At 49.4% G+C, this 15,502-nt stretch overlaps 1 protein-coding gene across 2 annotated transcripts in view; it reads right to left on the reverse strand.

Moving 5' to 3' along the window:
• The window catches only part of TMEM178B (transmembrane protein 178B), a 412,460-nt gene that overhangs the window by 269,621 nt on the left and 127,337 nt on the right, over nt 1-15,502 (reverse strand). For both annotated transcript variants that reach the window (XR_003510669.1, XM_027538815.1), the window contains exon 2: nt 6,497-6,610. Coding sequence is in view for 1 of the 2 variants with exons in the window: in XM_027538815.1 (XP_027394616.1) it covers nt 6,497-6,610 (114 nt within the window). In the remaining variant the exon portion in view is untranslated. The remainder of the gene's footprint in view (nt 1-6,496; nt 6,611-15,502) is intronic.

The raw sequence follows: 15,502 nt of genomic DNA on the forward strand, positions 1-15,502 counted from the left end.
TAGGGCAGCCTCTGGGCTGCAGGCTGTGGGTATCCTGAAAGGTTGACAATGTTCCCTGCAAGGTTGGGGGGATGGGGGACAGAGAAATGTGTGATGGATTACAAAAGGCCAAGATTTCAGAACACCAAGCAACCTATGGGGATGCTCTGTTGGCTGGGTTCCTCTGCTACCAAGCTTCCAGAATTCCAGGGAGGGCATCTGGCCAGAGATGACCTCCGTGGATGCCAGGCATGCAAGCAGGAGGCAGCTCACAACAGATTGCCCACGCTGAGAACTCACACTGGCTGGGCACAGATGCAGGAGAAGGGAAATGGCTGACACTGCAGGAGATGTAAGCTTCCCAAGTCTGGAATGTTTACCTCATTAGGACGTTTTACGTAACATCAGCCAAAAACAGAAAGGGAAAACAGCTGGAGGGAGTCTGCTGGAGCTTGGACCTGGATTCTCAGTCTCAGATTCTTCCAAGGCCAAGAGGGAACCTCTACACAGCCCCTTCCTCCCTGGCTTGGTTAGTCTGTCAACAAAGCAGTCAGCACAACGTGGACTGGGTTCCTAGGAGGAAACTCTTGAGCCACCCTCCAAGGAGCATTGCAGCTGGTATGAACAAAGGCAGTTATTATTGTTATAATTACTGTTATCATCATCCCAAGCTCTTGTGTCTACACATTCATCTTGTTGTGACCAGAGATGTCTGGGGAATGATGAACCAGAAACCTCGGCAACTCCTGGGCTGTCCAGAGGTCTGAATAGGAGTAAAGTTCAGACGGCTTGCAACGTGGGAGACCTGGGTTCGATCCCTGGGTTGGGAAGATCCCCTGGAGAAGGGAAAAGATGGGAAAAGATACCCACTCCAGTATTCTGGCCTGGAGAATTCCATGGACTGTATAGTCCATGGCGTAGCAAAGAGTCAGACACCCCTGAGCGACTTTCACTTTCACTTTCAGAGGGCAGATGAGCAGGCCGGTCTGGAATGACCAGGCCAGTCCACTGGGAAAGGAAAAAGCAAGCACCATCAGGCAAGGAGTCAACACAAGTCCAAGGCCAGAAGGCCAACGGCAACAGGGAGGGGCAAGGAGCAGCTTGGGATCCAACAGGTGGGCGGTACCTGGGGGTGGCTGGAGGGAGTCTTAGCACCAGAGAGGGTTCAGGGGCTGAAGGGTTTAATTCTGAAAAGAGGAGAGGGTGTGTAAGAGACTGTGGAAGAGGCTGGAGGAGGAACCAGGTAGGGCTTGACGAAGCAGAGTAAGAGGAGAGTGAGGCACGGAGATCCACAGCAGAGCAGCAGATATCCTGAGCTTCCCACGGTACACAGCCTGGAAGAGGCTGGTCCCCCACCAGAGTAAACGAAAAACTACAGGCCCCCAGCGTAAACAGCCAGGGGCCTCGGGGTCAGGGATCTAAGTGTATCATCCAAGGAGCATGCATGAGACAAGACACTTTTGAATTTCATTTCTCCTCCTTCTTTGCATCATGTTCGCTGAAATGTCTTTGCTCCCCCGCAAAGCCTTCATCTCTGTCATCCCTCCCCCAATACCTTTCCCCTCCTCTTCCCATCCCTCTTGAACTACATACATATTGCTTCTGATTCAACTTTGCAAGGCTACCATGTGAGTGTGTGTTTGTGTCCCTGGGGGATGGGAGGGCCGGGTGAGCCCTCAGGAGGACAGCAGGGGGTGGGGGGAATGTCGGGGGCAGAGATCCTCTCTCCTTCCCTCCCTCCCTGGCCAGCTGGAAATGTGCTGTGTGACCATCCAATTTAATTAGCTGAACTTCCTTGATAGTCTTGATAGAAGGAAGCTTAAAAAAAAAAAAAAAAAAAAAGAATTCACGCTTTTTCGGCTCTCAGCCTCTTGAAAGATAATGGAGAGGATCTGATTGCAGGAACATGGAGCCCCAGCTCCCTGATTTCCCACTGCTAGGGGCAATCAACTGTGAGCTGAAACCTCCATCTTAAAAACGCCAAGCCAAGTGAGAGGATCTGAGCTCACAGGCACAGAGCTCCAGAGTCTCGGAGCTCGAACCCCAGGGGGAGACCCTGATGAGCAGAGTGGGAGACCAAGGGGATAAAGGACTGTCCTCCCCACACCCTCCAGCGGTACCTGCTCTGCAGCCCTCAGGCAGGCCCCCCACAGGGCCCCTTGCCACCGCCCCTGACCCTGGGGTCACTGGCATTGCCCCAAGCACAGCTCCACTCCACGGCAGCTTCTCCTTGCAGAAGTACCCACATCTCAGCACCACCCCCTCCCCAGACCCAGCTTTCTCAGCGCCCCCTTGGCTTCCCCAGGTCCTATCAGAGGCCCCCCCAGACCTCCCCTTACCACCCACCCATCCTTGCCCTGCTACTGGCTACGTCCAGGCCCCCACCTCCGTGGGAGGCATTCCAAAGGGACACCAGTGACAGAGAAAGCAAAGGCATAGCCACTGGGGATGGCCTCAGGGGCTCCTGGAGGTGGCACGGAGACACAGAATCCTCTAAACCAGCACACAACCCGAGCCTGAGCTTCAGAGCATGAGAAGCCCGTAGGGATGCATTCTGGCAAGAGGAGGAAGCGTCGCCGTTTAAGATGCCACTCTACTGCCAGCCTGCGTCCCCTGACCACTGCCAATCTTGCCCTGCCACTCATCTCCTGCAGCCACCGGCCCCCCTTCCTGGCCGGCCTGGCCACACGCGCCCATCCTGCTCCAGCCCTGGAGGTGGCAGGAAGATCCGGCAGGAGTACAGTGCCCCCTCGGAGCCCACAGAGGCTGGACCAACGCCACTCGGGGTGGCAGGCAGGCAGGAAGATAAGGTGGACTGCTCCCAGCAGACAGTCCGGTCTGGGCGGGTTGAGGGCACAGTCCCTACTATTGACAGAGTTCTACCTTCTCTGGGGGAGCTCTTGCCGAGGTAGGAAGGAGAAACGGGCACATCCAACTCTTCGTCAGCAATTACCATCTAAGACAGATTCAGAACCTTGTCACCAAATCACTCGGAAAACTCAGCATTCAAACCTCCATTGCAGAGACCACCCTACGCGCTCGCGCGCACGCACACACACACACACACACACACACAGGTCCGACTCTGACCTTTACTCCCCAGAGTGATGGTTATTATCTCCTTACACTTGGATTTGTAAACCTAGCAACCTACAGATTAATTTTATTCTTTCACCTGCTAGTCAAGGGACCATAACGTGAATGAGCTCTCAGCCAAACAGTTAAGCCTCTCATTGGTAGAATTAACTATTCAAAAATCACAGCATAGTTTTAAACCAAATGGTGCTTTTTTTACTTGAAGAAAAATTTTTTTCATAAGAGTGTTTGATGATCCCATGCAAATTCTTTTGTTTAAATTTAAACTTTTTATTCACTATTGGGGTACAGCTGATTAACAATACTGTGATAGTTTCAGATGAACCGTGAAGGGACTCAGCCATTCATATACATGCATCCATCCTCCTCCAAGCTCCCCTCCCATCCAGGCTTACATGCAAATTCTTGATGAAAATGTATGTAATCAATATAACCTGAGCTTCATCAAAGTCTGAAATACTTTCCCAGAATTATTTCAGCAGAAAAAAAAATCAAATTTTTTGCTTTAACAGAAAATCATTTACTGAGAAAAATTATTGAATATAAGATATTATGGTGAAATTATAAAACAATAACCAACCTAGCATTAAATGAATTTATTTGATCCCACTAACAATCTTAAAGAATACAGGATTCTCAAATAAGTAAAGAAATCAGAGTCTGATTTTCTTTTTTTAATTTCTAAAGCTCCATCATAGGTGTTTGCTAATCTTTGACCATTTCTACTCTATTTCAAAGGGGGCTTATACGCCCACTTCCTATCTAATGTCATCAATATCTGACCTTTGAAAACTAAAATTGACATTTACTATGCTTCCCCATGGGCTTCCCTGGTGGCTCAGTTGGTAAAGAACCTGCCCGCCATGCAGGAGCCTGCCTGCAATACAGGAAACCTGGGTTTGATCCCTGGGTTACGAAGATCCTCTGGAGAAGCAAATGGTAACCCACTCCTGAAAACTCCATAGATAGAGGAGCCTCACTGGCTACAGTGCATGGGGTTGCAGAGTCAGACACGACTGAGCACAACGCGCTCTTTCTTTTTTCTTTCTGTCTATGGTTCCCCATTGTATCAACATTGCCAATTACACTTAGCAGCAGCTTCAGATACGACCGATGCTCACCTGCCCTCTGATAAAAATAGCTGCCGTGGATGTCGAGAACAGCAGACGCTCTCTGCTGGCTTCACAGCCCATCAGGCTGCTTTGTGAAACAGGCAGAAGAATCCCACACCAAAGGGGAGCCTCGACTCCACCCAACATGGGGTGCCCAAAATTCCGCATGCATCAGTCGCTGAGACGGCTTTTATCAGTTAAAAATAGATCTGTTCGCACCCCCATTCACCACAGCAGAGGCTCACGCTGGATTCTGTAGAAGCTAAGGGCGCTACAGTTTTAGAACAAGAACCCCGAAGACACAGGGCTCAGAGAAGGTCCATAAAGCTGAGCATCAGCCTCTTCTCTATCTTTGCTAACACCATGTAACATACTTTCAGTGATGTCGCCATGGGTCGTCCATCTGAATTCCAGATTCTCTGCTGTGTGCACAGCCAAAAAAGCTCTACCACTCCCATGAAGTGCATCTGTGCCATTTACACTAGAATAACTCTCCTTCTTGCTGAAAAACTTTCACAAGCTATCTTAATTGCTTGAAGCAATTACACTATATTGTAATTAGCGCATTGCCTTATAATTATTTGCTTTGAGAATGTCTCTCTCCACTCCTCCCCGCCCTCCTCCACCTCCAGACGCGAGCTCTTTGAAAGAGTTCTCTGTGGCCCGGGTGTCCACCATGTGCCCTAGTACACAGAAAAACTTGGTAACTGGGACTGAATTGAGTGGAATTGAATGGACGCTGCAATACCAACAACTTCTTCAATTCAATGACGACTCCCCCTCCAGTTATATTTAAGTGGTTATTCAACCAAGCTTGTCACGTATCTTGAACATGCATTGTAAGTGTCTATTAAGTGACTATCCTAGACCAATGCAATGTGACAAATAAGCAGTCACGGTCAAGGATTTATATACTTGGCTTCTGGTATGTCTACCTCCAAAAAGGAAATTAATAACCCTTACTAGTGTCTCTAGGGCAAATCTCACATTAAAGTTAAGTATGTGGGAAGCTTAGCTCAACATCTAGTACACGAGGGTGCCCGTTGGACATTCGCTCTCTGTCCTCAGGGTGTGGTTTGTGTCTCCACCAGTGATAAAGCTTGTAGGAGGAACCATTTGGTTAATGCCTTCCCATCTGCTCACACCTGCCCCTACACCATTTGGGGCCAGTGGCTGTAGGTAATACTCATCCAGACACCTAGTCACAATATTTTTCCTGAAACCAATGGATCATTGCTCTGTTTAATTTTACTTGTTTCTCACCCCGCCCATCAACATATGGTGATTTGATTAAAACCAACCCCAAAAGTGGAACAGACCCAGTGGGCTCCATGCATGCCAAAGATAACTAGGCAACAATAAAGAGAAGAAAGATGGTTTTGGCCTTCATCAAAGCTTACTCACGACAGGATCCTTGTTTTCAATAAAGAGCCTCCTTCATGTACACATGAAAACTGAAACTCAACCTTGTGACATTACGTGAAAAAGCTGGAATCGGGAAGAAATGACAAGCGCACCAGAGGTGGCGTGGAGCTTACTAGCAGGAAGAATGTGTTCGCATGAACCGTGCCTGCGACAAAGCAGAGTTATCCTTACACAGACAAGCAGGTGGATCCCCGTGGAGCAGAAAGGTAAAAATAGTCAACCAACTCTGTTTGCTCATTAAGTCATCGTCTTATCATATTAATAATTTAAGTCTCTGAGAATCCCTGACCAAAATCTTCCCTAACCAATGAAGGCACATATTCTGATCTTCGCTGAGCCATCACAGGAGAACCCAGGTCCCAAAGCCTTTCTTTCTCCGGGAGATAAATTTGTCAATGGAGGACCAGGGCCTCCCACTCAGGGCCCCCCCCCCCACCAACTGCAAATTTCCAGTGCGATACTGCCTGCAACCACCAGCAGGTCTTAACCCACACAGAGGATGACACGAGGGATTAGCAGGTTGCCACAATAATGCCCCGAGCAACTTGGAGACAAGCTGGACTTGAATCCCAGGAGTTGGTTCAGTCAGGTAGGTGAAATCTGAAATGCCTACCAGGGTAGCAAAGCAAGACCACGGATCATTGTCTAGCTGCTAATCGCTTTTTGTGTCAATTGTAGAAGCAAACTCCTCAAAACTGCAATACAATCAAAACCAACTGGGGCACTTCAGACCCACAGATATTCAGACTTTAAGGATTACCACCATGTTCTGAGACTGTCCACAGGTCTCTGATAGAGGTCCATCTGTCCAAACTGCTGGTGGGCATCCAACGTCCATGCCCTCCAAAGGTCACAGCCAAGGAAAGAGACTCAGGTGTACTTACGCAGAGCGTGCCACTCATCCTGGCGGATGGTCTTCGTGATGTTGAAGGTGAGGTTCCTGGGGATGGTGGCTGAGGAGTAGTGGTATTTGATGTACGTGCACCGCTCAATTTCTCCTGGAGAAGAGACAGGAGGCCAAAGGTTAATGAGGCAGCAACCATGTCTGGGGCAGTTTCCAGGATCTGCTCTTCTATCCTGGGGAGAGAGACTTGTTTCATATTGGGCCTGGTGACACCAACATTTTGTAAATACAAGGTAGTAACCTCAGCTCCAAAAGAACAAAATCAAACACCATCAATTTAGATGGTGCCAGTGGTAAAGAACCTACCTGCCAGTGCAGGGTTTGAAAGAGACTGGGGTTTGATCCCTGGGTTGGGAAGATGCCCTGGAGAAGGAAACGGCAACCCACTCCAGTATTATCGCCTGGGAAATCCTATGGATGGAGAAGTCTGGTGGGCTACAGTTCATGGGGTCACAAATAACCAGACACAACTGGGCACACACACATATATCTCCGGCATCATTCAGAGACAGGAAGAGTCCAAGTTGAGGCTGATGGCAGCTTGTTAAGAAAGTAGTACCCATGTGTTTAACCTTAAGAAAAATCAACTTATACGTCAAGGGAGGATGTTTGGTATCTAAAAAACATTTACAGTCTGCACCCATGGGCCAGCAGCAAGCAGGCTTCGGCCTTAATCACGTGGCACGTGCTGTCTTTGGAAAGGTGAGCTAGAGGGGCCTCTTCCCTCTTCTCTGTCCCATGGCCCCCACCAGCCTCACCTCTAAACACAAAGCACTCCGTTCCATCTGCACCTCCCTGAACCAGTCTCCTCTCAGATTTCTCGGACAAAATCGAAGCCCCGTGACACACTCAATTGCCTGGTCCAATTAGGACCTTTTCTGAGACGCTGTTATCAATCAGTGCAAGCTTTGCTAGTCAGATTATGAAAATAGTTCTATATCTCAGAGCCAGAGGTTCTCAAATGGTAGCCCTAGGACCACAGCATCAGCATTCCCTGGGAACCTGCTAGAAATGCCATTTCCCAGGCCTAACCCCACACCTGCTGAATCAAAACCCCCGAGCTAGAGCCTGCAATATGAATTTTACTAGGCCCTCCAGGTAATTCTGTTGCACACTTGAGTTTGAAAACTGCCGCCTTCAAGAATCTAATAGAATTGCCAATGAGTGAGTTTATAAATCCACCAGGTTGGCCAAATTCAAAAGGCAAGCAAGATTAGGAGATCTTGGTCTCCTGCAGGCTCTTCTATTGGCACTTCCTTATCCGGAGGATATTAAAACTCAAGTGTCAGGGCATCATGAAGAATCAGGAAAGGAGTGATTTTTAAAGGTTAGGGGTTTTAAATTTTGGTTTTGCACCTGAATGGATTTTGATGGTAATCCATTTTGCACCCCACTGATTTTCAATTTATAAGTAGTGGCACCTGATTGAATTGTCTGACCCCTGGCTCACTGTCAGCAGGGAACCTGGCAATAGGTGGAGTGCAGTAATTTAGACAGTGCCTTATTGTAAATCACGTCTGGATGACCGCCCACTACTAGTCACTGAGACACCCCTGCAATGGGACAGACGCTGTCCAGAGGCAAAGTTTTGAGGAAAGCGTTAGGTACTCTTTTTTTTAATTTCTCAGCTCCTCTGCTTCTGTCCTCTTAGCCCACAAACATCCTGAAGTCTCTCATGGGCCCACCATCCCTCCCACAATATCCCCCCACCTCTGTCTTCCTTCTTCCCTCACCTGCTACACTTCTAGAAAAAACAGTCTTCCTGACAGTCTCCACTTCCAGAACCCACATTCACATCTCATATAACAATTTCCATTGACAGCATCAGTTCCCATCCAGTCTATATCACAAAGCCCACGGCCATCCCCAAGGCTTTCTGGGGCTCTAGTGGTGCCCCTCCTCCCTAGCATCCAACTGGTCACCGAATTCCGAAAGTTTTATGTCAGAAATGTCCCTGGAATCCAGCCTGCCTGCCCTCTGTCCCCACTCCCTCCATCAGAGCTGCGAGAACACAATGACCGATCTCAACAAACAGCCACACCGACTGAGGACTTACGAGATAGGAGAGACCTGCCAAGTGCCTAGTAGACCAGTGGTTTCCAACTATGTCCTGGAGCACATAGAAAAGACGTGTGCAAGGCACCGGGTGGGCTGCTGGGCCCTGTCCAGCCTTCCCAAGGGCCGAAGTAGCCACATCCCCATAACCCATTTGTGGTTTCTATATGTGTCATCATCCCTGGTCAGGAAGATCCCCTGCAGAAGGAAGTGGATATCCACTCCAGTATTCTTGCCTGGAGAATCCCATGGAAAGAGGAGTCTGGTGGGCTACAGTCCATGGGGTCGCCAAGAGTCAGACACGACTGAGCAATTAACACTTACTTACACTTACATATGTGTGTGTCCCACTGGTGGCACACTCTATTATGAACAATGCCTTACTAATCCTTCTATAACCCAATTAAGTAGGTGCTATTATACGCCTCACCCCTATTTTACAAATAAGAAAATGGAGGCTCAAGAAGATTAAGTGACTTGCCCAAGGTAGGAGCAGGGCCAGGATCAGAACCCAGGATCGCCTTATTGGAGTATCTCTCCTGTCAGGCCACCCTCCATACTGCCGCTCAGACTGTACCATAGAAAGAAAATGCAGTCTATCACGCAGGGGATAAACCCCACACTCCTGGCAGAAAGTCCCAGCCCCCACTTAGCCCCAACCAGGACACACCCTAGGCTCCAGTCAGGTGCCCTCCCCACCCTGCCGCATGGAGGGTGGATCCGCTCACAACTCTGTCCCTCCTCTCCTCCCCACCTTTCTTTCACCAGGTACAGGCCTCCAGCTCCTCAGGGAAGCCCTGCTCACATCTAGGACAGCACCCAGCAGCAGGCATCCAATGGCCCCACTCCTCTCCCCCTCCCTAATGGGGTTGCCTGCTGCAGCCAGCACACCAATGGGCTGTGATTTATCTATTTACATGCCTCACTCCTCCACTGGATTACTAGTTTCTGGAGGGCAGGGACTTGTCTCATTCATTCATCTTTATCTCCCTGGCCCCCAGCACAAGAGCACCAAGAACCTATGCTTTGAAGAAAGCCATGAATAATACAAGGCATCCTTTATAAGATCTCAGTGGGTAAGGAATCCAACTGCTTCTATTGTATGCAAGGGATTAAAATAATGGAGGCAAATTAGAATGTCATGAATAAACGGAGGTGACTGTTGCAGAACTCTGGGAGCCTCTGGCAAATACCTCTTTCCCGTCTGGACCAGGTAAGGAGAGGCTTGTCAATCACAAATGAACACAGAATAGCCTCTTACCACACTTCGTAAATGTAACCCAATGGACAACTAGGTCAATGGTTTCAGGGTAGAAAAAGACAGAGAAAAGAAAGCGAGGGAGATATAAGGGAGAAAGGGAAAATATTCATTTTACAGGAATATCATGAGCAACCACGTGGGGCATACACAGTTGAGCAGGTTGCGCACTGCACAAGGATGCCTCTCAGGGGTACCTGCGCGCTGAAGTACAGCCGCTGCTCTGCTTGCGAAGACCTGCACCACGGTGGGGTATGCAGGGGATGTCTCAGTCAGAGAGGCTGCCTTCACCTAATTTGCACAAAGATGGCATGAAAACTAGGAGCCACCCTACACTCCATAATTTCGAGATCAAACAAAATACTCCGTGGGCCCAGCTTGGAAGACACAAGATGGAATCCTGCTGGTAACAGCTGGATGAGTGCCTGTCACTCGCATCTGAGAGAAGCACCTGATTTCCTGGCTAGGACCAGGTTCTCTCAGCCTCAAAATGTACGCAACAAGTGGCCACAGGTTCCAGGCTTCCTCCCTCGGCCCCAGCCTGCCCACCTGACACTCAACAAGAGAAAGACGCTGACAGACAGGCGCGGTGGGCAGCCGGCCAGGAAGCCTGGCTGGAGAACTTCCCAACAGCCCCGCTGGAGGCCCTCACTATCTGCTTTGCCTCAGGGATGCAAGCATCCTGCCTTTGACAGCAATTAAATTTGAAAGACTCAAATATTGCCTAAGAAGAAAAGCAAAATATTTACCCATGTGTCTGCAGGTCCTGTCAGTGTGCTGGGCTTTTGTCAATACAGGCGCCATCTGGGCACCAAATACGTGTGCCCAGAATGTGGGCTTCCCAACACAAACAGGTTTTCCTGCGAAGGACGGTGGAAGGTAACAGAGAAGCCTGTGACCTTCCCCAACTCCTGCCTTCTAGCCCAGAGAGGGGAGCTTCCCCCTCCTGCAGCCTCAGCTGAGGGGCCAAAAAACTCGTCCGTGAGGCATCGGGGTTGGGGGGTGCCTCCTGTGGGCACCTTGGGACTTGATACCTTCAGCCATGCCCTGCCTTCTGAGCTGAGGACCCTCCGATCTGCGTGTCAAAGTCCCAAAGTGTTAGTTGCTCAGTCATGTTTGACTCTTTGCAACCCCATGTAGCCCACCAGGTTCCTCCATCCATGGAATTCTCTAGGCAAGAATACTGGAGTGGGTGGCCATTCCCTTCTCCAGGAAGATCTTCCTGACCCAGGGATTGAATCAGGGTCTCCTGCATTGCAGGCAGACTCTTTACCATCTGAGCCACCATCAGAGTCCCAGGGAGACAGGATACCCAAACAGGTAACTGAGGAGGGTTTCCAAAGCGGTCAGTTTACAAAGCTGAGCATAGGGTGTAAAGGGACCAGCCAACGGTGGGGCAGGGCCCTGGGGCTGGCAACACAAGGATGTGGGGCAACCCCAAGGCTGGGCAAGGCAGAGCAGGGACCATCATGGGAATCTGGAGAAGAGGGCCCTGGGAGGAAGGTGATGCAGGCTCCAGGAGAGGGTACAGCCCACCTGTGTGAGGGGCAGGATATAAATGCCCAATCTCTCACTCCTCCCACCCAGACCTCCTGCTAAGTCTCCCCAGAACTGAACCCACCTAGAAGTCAAAGGGCAGGCCAGGCTCCGAGCAGGTAAAGACGGAACTGGACTCAACTGGACTCAAGACAAATGCAAGCATCCAGCCCTCTCCCCTTCTACATCATCACTCCAGCTTCCCTTCCACCTCTCTGAGTCCTCGGTGGCAAAGGGAGACCCGGGAACAAGGAACAGGGGGACACAGTTCTCATCTCTTCTCTCCATTTCAAATGCTTTAAGACCCAAGGCATGAGTCTGGTAATTCACGTCAAGTCCTGATGTGGTCCCTGCACACTGCAAGTGCTCAATAAATACGACTGGGTTGGCTAAGAAGTTCACTGGGGCTTTTTCTTAACATTTTATGGAAAAACCCAAACTCTCTGGCCAATCTCACAGTCATGATGAATCACTGCTTAATACTACTTACTCTAAGGGGGAAAGACCACAGGAAATCAGAAATAATATCAGCAATGTTTGCATCACATTACATACACACAGAGGCAGGGGGTGGGGCATGGGGGTGGGGAGAGGAAGAGAGAGACATTTCATGTGCCGTAACCCTAGGAGACTTGTAGCTCAGAACCCTGACATGTGCTGGGCATATGAGGAAACAGACTGGAGGGGAGCGGAAGAGATGGCCCACATGATGAACTCCGGATTCTGATCCCACCCTACAAGGAAACCACAGGCGAGGTTCCTTTCACATGCGTCTACAATCAGCAAGGTGTTGTTTCCGGGAGTCTACTTCTCCAGAGTTATGCATGGTAAGTAGAAACCTTCTAAGGCAGGGAAACTCTAGAGGCAGGGCTAGGACTCAGCCCCATGCCATCTAGAATCACCTCCCATAAACAGGTGCCACAGAACTTATATTCATGCATTAGAGAGTCATTCCTTTGGGTCAGACACTATTTTCGTAGGCCCCTATTTTTAAAACTCTGCTTCCCTGGTGGCTCAGAGGGTAAAGCATCTGCGTACAATGCAGGAGACCAGAGTTCAATTTCTGGGTCAGGAAGATCCCCTGGAGAAGGAAATGGCAACCCACTCCAGTACTCTTGCCTGGAAAATTCCATGGACGGAGAACCCTGGTAGACTACAGTCTATGGGTCAGACACAATACAGAGTCAGACACGACTGAGCCACTTCACTTTCTTTCACTTTCTAACTCAGTCCAAATGGGATCATCCCTAGTCACCTGCGCCTAGGTATGGATGAGATCCTGAAATCCCTTTCCTTTAAACTAGAGAGCTTCCCTCATAGCTCTACTGGAAAAGAATCCACCTGCAAAGCAGGCGACCCCGGTTTGATTCCTGGGTTGGGAAGATCCACTGGAGAAGGGATAGGCTACCCACTCCAGTGTTCCTGGGCTTCAATTGTGGCTCAGCTGGTAAAGAATCCACCTGCAATATGGGTGACCTGGGTTCAATCCCTGGGTTGGGAAGATCCCCTGGAGAACGGGAAAGACTACCACATTTCAGTATTCCAGCCTGGAGAATTCCATGGACTGTATAGTCCATGGGGTCACAAAGAGTCGGACACGACTAGGCAACTTTCACTAGACGAGAGGGACCCTCAGCAGCAGGGCACCCCTAGAGAAGAGAGGCTGAGAAAGGCACAGGATCCCAGCTCATGGGGGCGGGGGGATGTGCTGTGAAGGGAAACCCACAACTTCACAACCATATCTGGCGCTGACCAGGGTGGGCCTGAGAAAGAACCAGAGCATGGGAACCCCCTCTCCAGTCCCCACTTTAAAAGTGGAGTGATGCAGGCTGGGCGTGAGATGGTCAAATGCACTGATGTTTAGGAAAACTTGGGATTAACAATCTATAAAAGGTTTACTTCTGTGGGACTTCTGAGTTTTTCACTTAAACCGTGATTCCTGAGAAGGGACAGGTGTGGCATGCAGGCTTCCCCAGACTCCTTTGACCCCCAAATCCTTTTTTTACTCAAAGAGCAGTTTCTACCACTCAACTGTTGAACTCCTCAGAATCAGAACGCAGGTCTTTTGTTTGCATTTCTACCCCCAGGGCCAGGCAAGGGTTGACACAAAGCCCTCACTACATCTATGGATAAATGAGGAATAGACACCAGGGTCTGTTCTTTGATCGAATGGTCTACATGATGAAGTAAGTAGTTGGCTTCAAGTTCATGCTGGCCTCCTCCCTGTAGGCACACCTGGGAGCCACCAGCAAAGCAGCATCAGGGGCGAATGCCCGCTCAGGTGTGTGCATGAGGCCCTGAAGTTGGTCTGGGGTCTCTGTGGACAGGACTAGATTCATTGTTCTCAGCCCACTCAGACTCCCAGGCACACCAACAGCACCCACACCAAGTCTGCAGCCAGCTTTCCGCCTCCTCACAGCTCACGGTCCGCTCAGCCCTCCTGCGCAGCCCACAGGGTGCAGGGGAGTCAATACTCATGAGAGACCCTCAACCAAGGATGTTAGAGCCAGAGAGCAAGCGCCCAGCCCCCTGGAGGATGACCACGAGGTGCCCTTGGCACAGTTACCCTGAGGGAGGCCCCGGGATCCACACTGAGACTCACAGCAGGAACCAGTTCAGTGCTGCGCCCTCCATTGGCTCCCCCTCCTTCCTCCCTTCCTGGGAACTCCCCCTAAAGTCCCTGACTCAAGCTCTGCTTTAGGGGGACCCAAACTCTGACTCCCAATCCCAAAGAAATCCAATCCCAAAGAAAAGCAATGCCAAAGAATGTTCAAACTACCGCACAATTGCACTCATCTCACACGCCAGCAAAGTAATGCTCAAAATTCTCCAAGCCAGGCTTCAGCAGTATGTGAACCGTGAACTTCCAGATGTTCAAGCTGGATTTAGCAAAGCCAGAGGAACCAGAGATCAAATTGCCAACATCTGCTGGATCATCAAAAAAGCAAGAAAGTTCCAGAAAAACATCTACTTCTGCTTTATTGACTATGCCAAAGCCTTTGACTGTGGATCACAACAAACTGTGGAAAATTCTTCAAGAGATGGGAATATCAGACCACCTGATCTGTGTCCTAAGAAATCTGTATGCAGGTCAAGAAGCAACAGTTAGAACTGAACATGGAACAATTGACTGGTTCCAAATCGGGAAAGGAGTACATCAAGGCTGTATATTGTCACCCTGTTTCTTTAACTTCTATGCAGAGTACATCATGAGAAACGCTGGGCTGGAAGAAGCACAAGCTGGAATCAAGATTCCCAGGAGAAATATCAGTAACCTCAGATATGCAAATGATACCACCCTTATCGCAGAAAGGGAAGAAGAACTAAAGAGACTATTGATGAAAGTGAAAGAGGAGAGTGAAAAAACTGGCTTAAAACTCAACATTCAGAAAACGAAGATCATGGCATCTGGTCCCATCACTTCATGACAAATAGGGAAACAATGGAAACAGTGACAGACTTTACTTTGGGGGGCTCCAAAATCACTGCAGATGGTGACTGCAGCCATGAAATGAAAAGATGCTTGCTCCTTGGAAGAAAATCTATGACCAACTTAGTTAGCATATTAAAAAGCAGAGACATCAATTTGCCAACAAAAGTCCATCTAGTCAAAGCTATGGTTTTTCCAGTAGCCATGTATGGATGTGAGAGTTGGACTATAAAGAAAGCTGAGCACCAACGAATTGAAGCTTTTGAACTGTGGTGTTGGAGAAGACTCTTGAGAGTCCCTTGGACTGCAAGGAGATCCAATCAGTCCATCCTATGAGGAAATCAGTCCTGAAAATTCATTGGAAGGACTGATGCTGAAGCCGAAACTCCAATACTTTGGCCACCTGATGCAAAGAGATGAGTCATTGGAAAATATACTGATGCTGGGAAAGATTGAAGGCAGGAGGAGAAGGGGACAACAGAGGATGAGATGGTTGGATGGCATCACTGACTCAATGGACATGAGTTTGAGTAGTCTCTGGGAGTTTGTGATGGACAGGGAGGCCTGGCGTGCTGCAGTCCCTGGGGTCACAAAGAGTTGGACATGACTGAGTGACTGAACTGAACTGAAATTGAAACTCTGGAATGCTCTTCTTGACATTCTAGCACCCACTGGACTACTGGACCACTGCTGAGAGTCCACAGGCT

The sequence above is a fragment of the Bos indicus x Bos taurus genome, chromosome 4 (genome assembly GCF_003369695.1).
Source record: "Bos indicus x Bos taurus breed Angus x Brahman F1 hybrid chromosome 4, Bos_hybrid_MaternalHap_v2.0, whole genome shotgun sequence".
Lineage (NCBI taxonomy): Eukaryota > Metazoa > Chordata > Mammalia > Artiodactyla > Bovidae > Bos > Bos indicus x Bos taurus.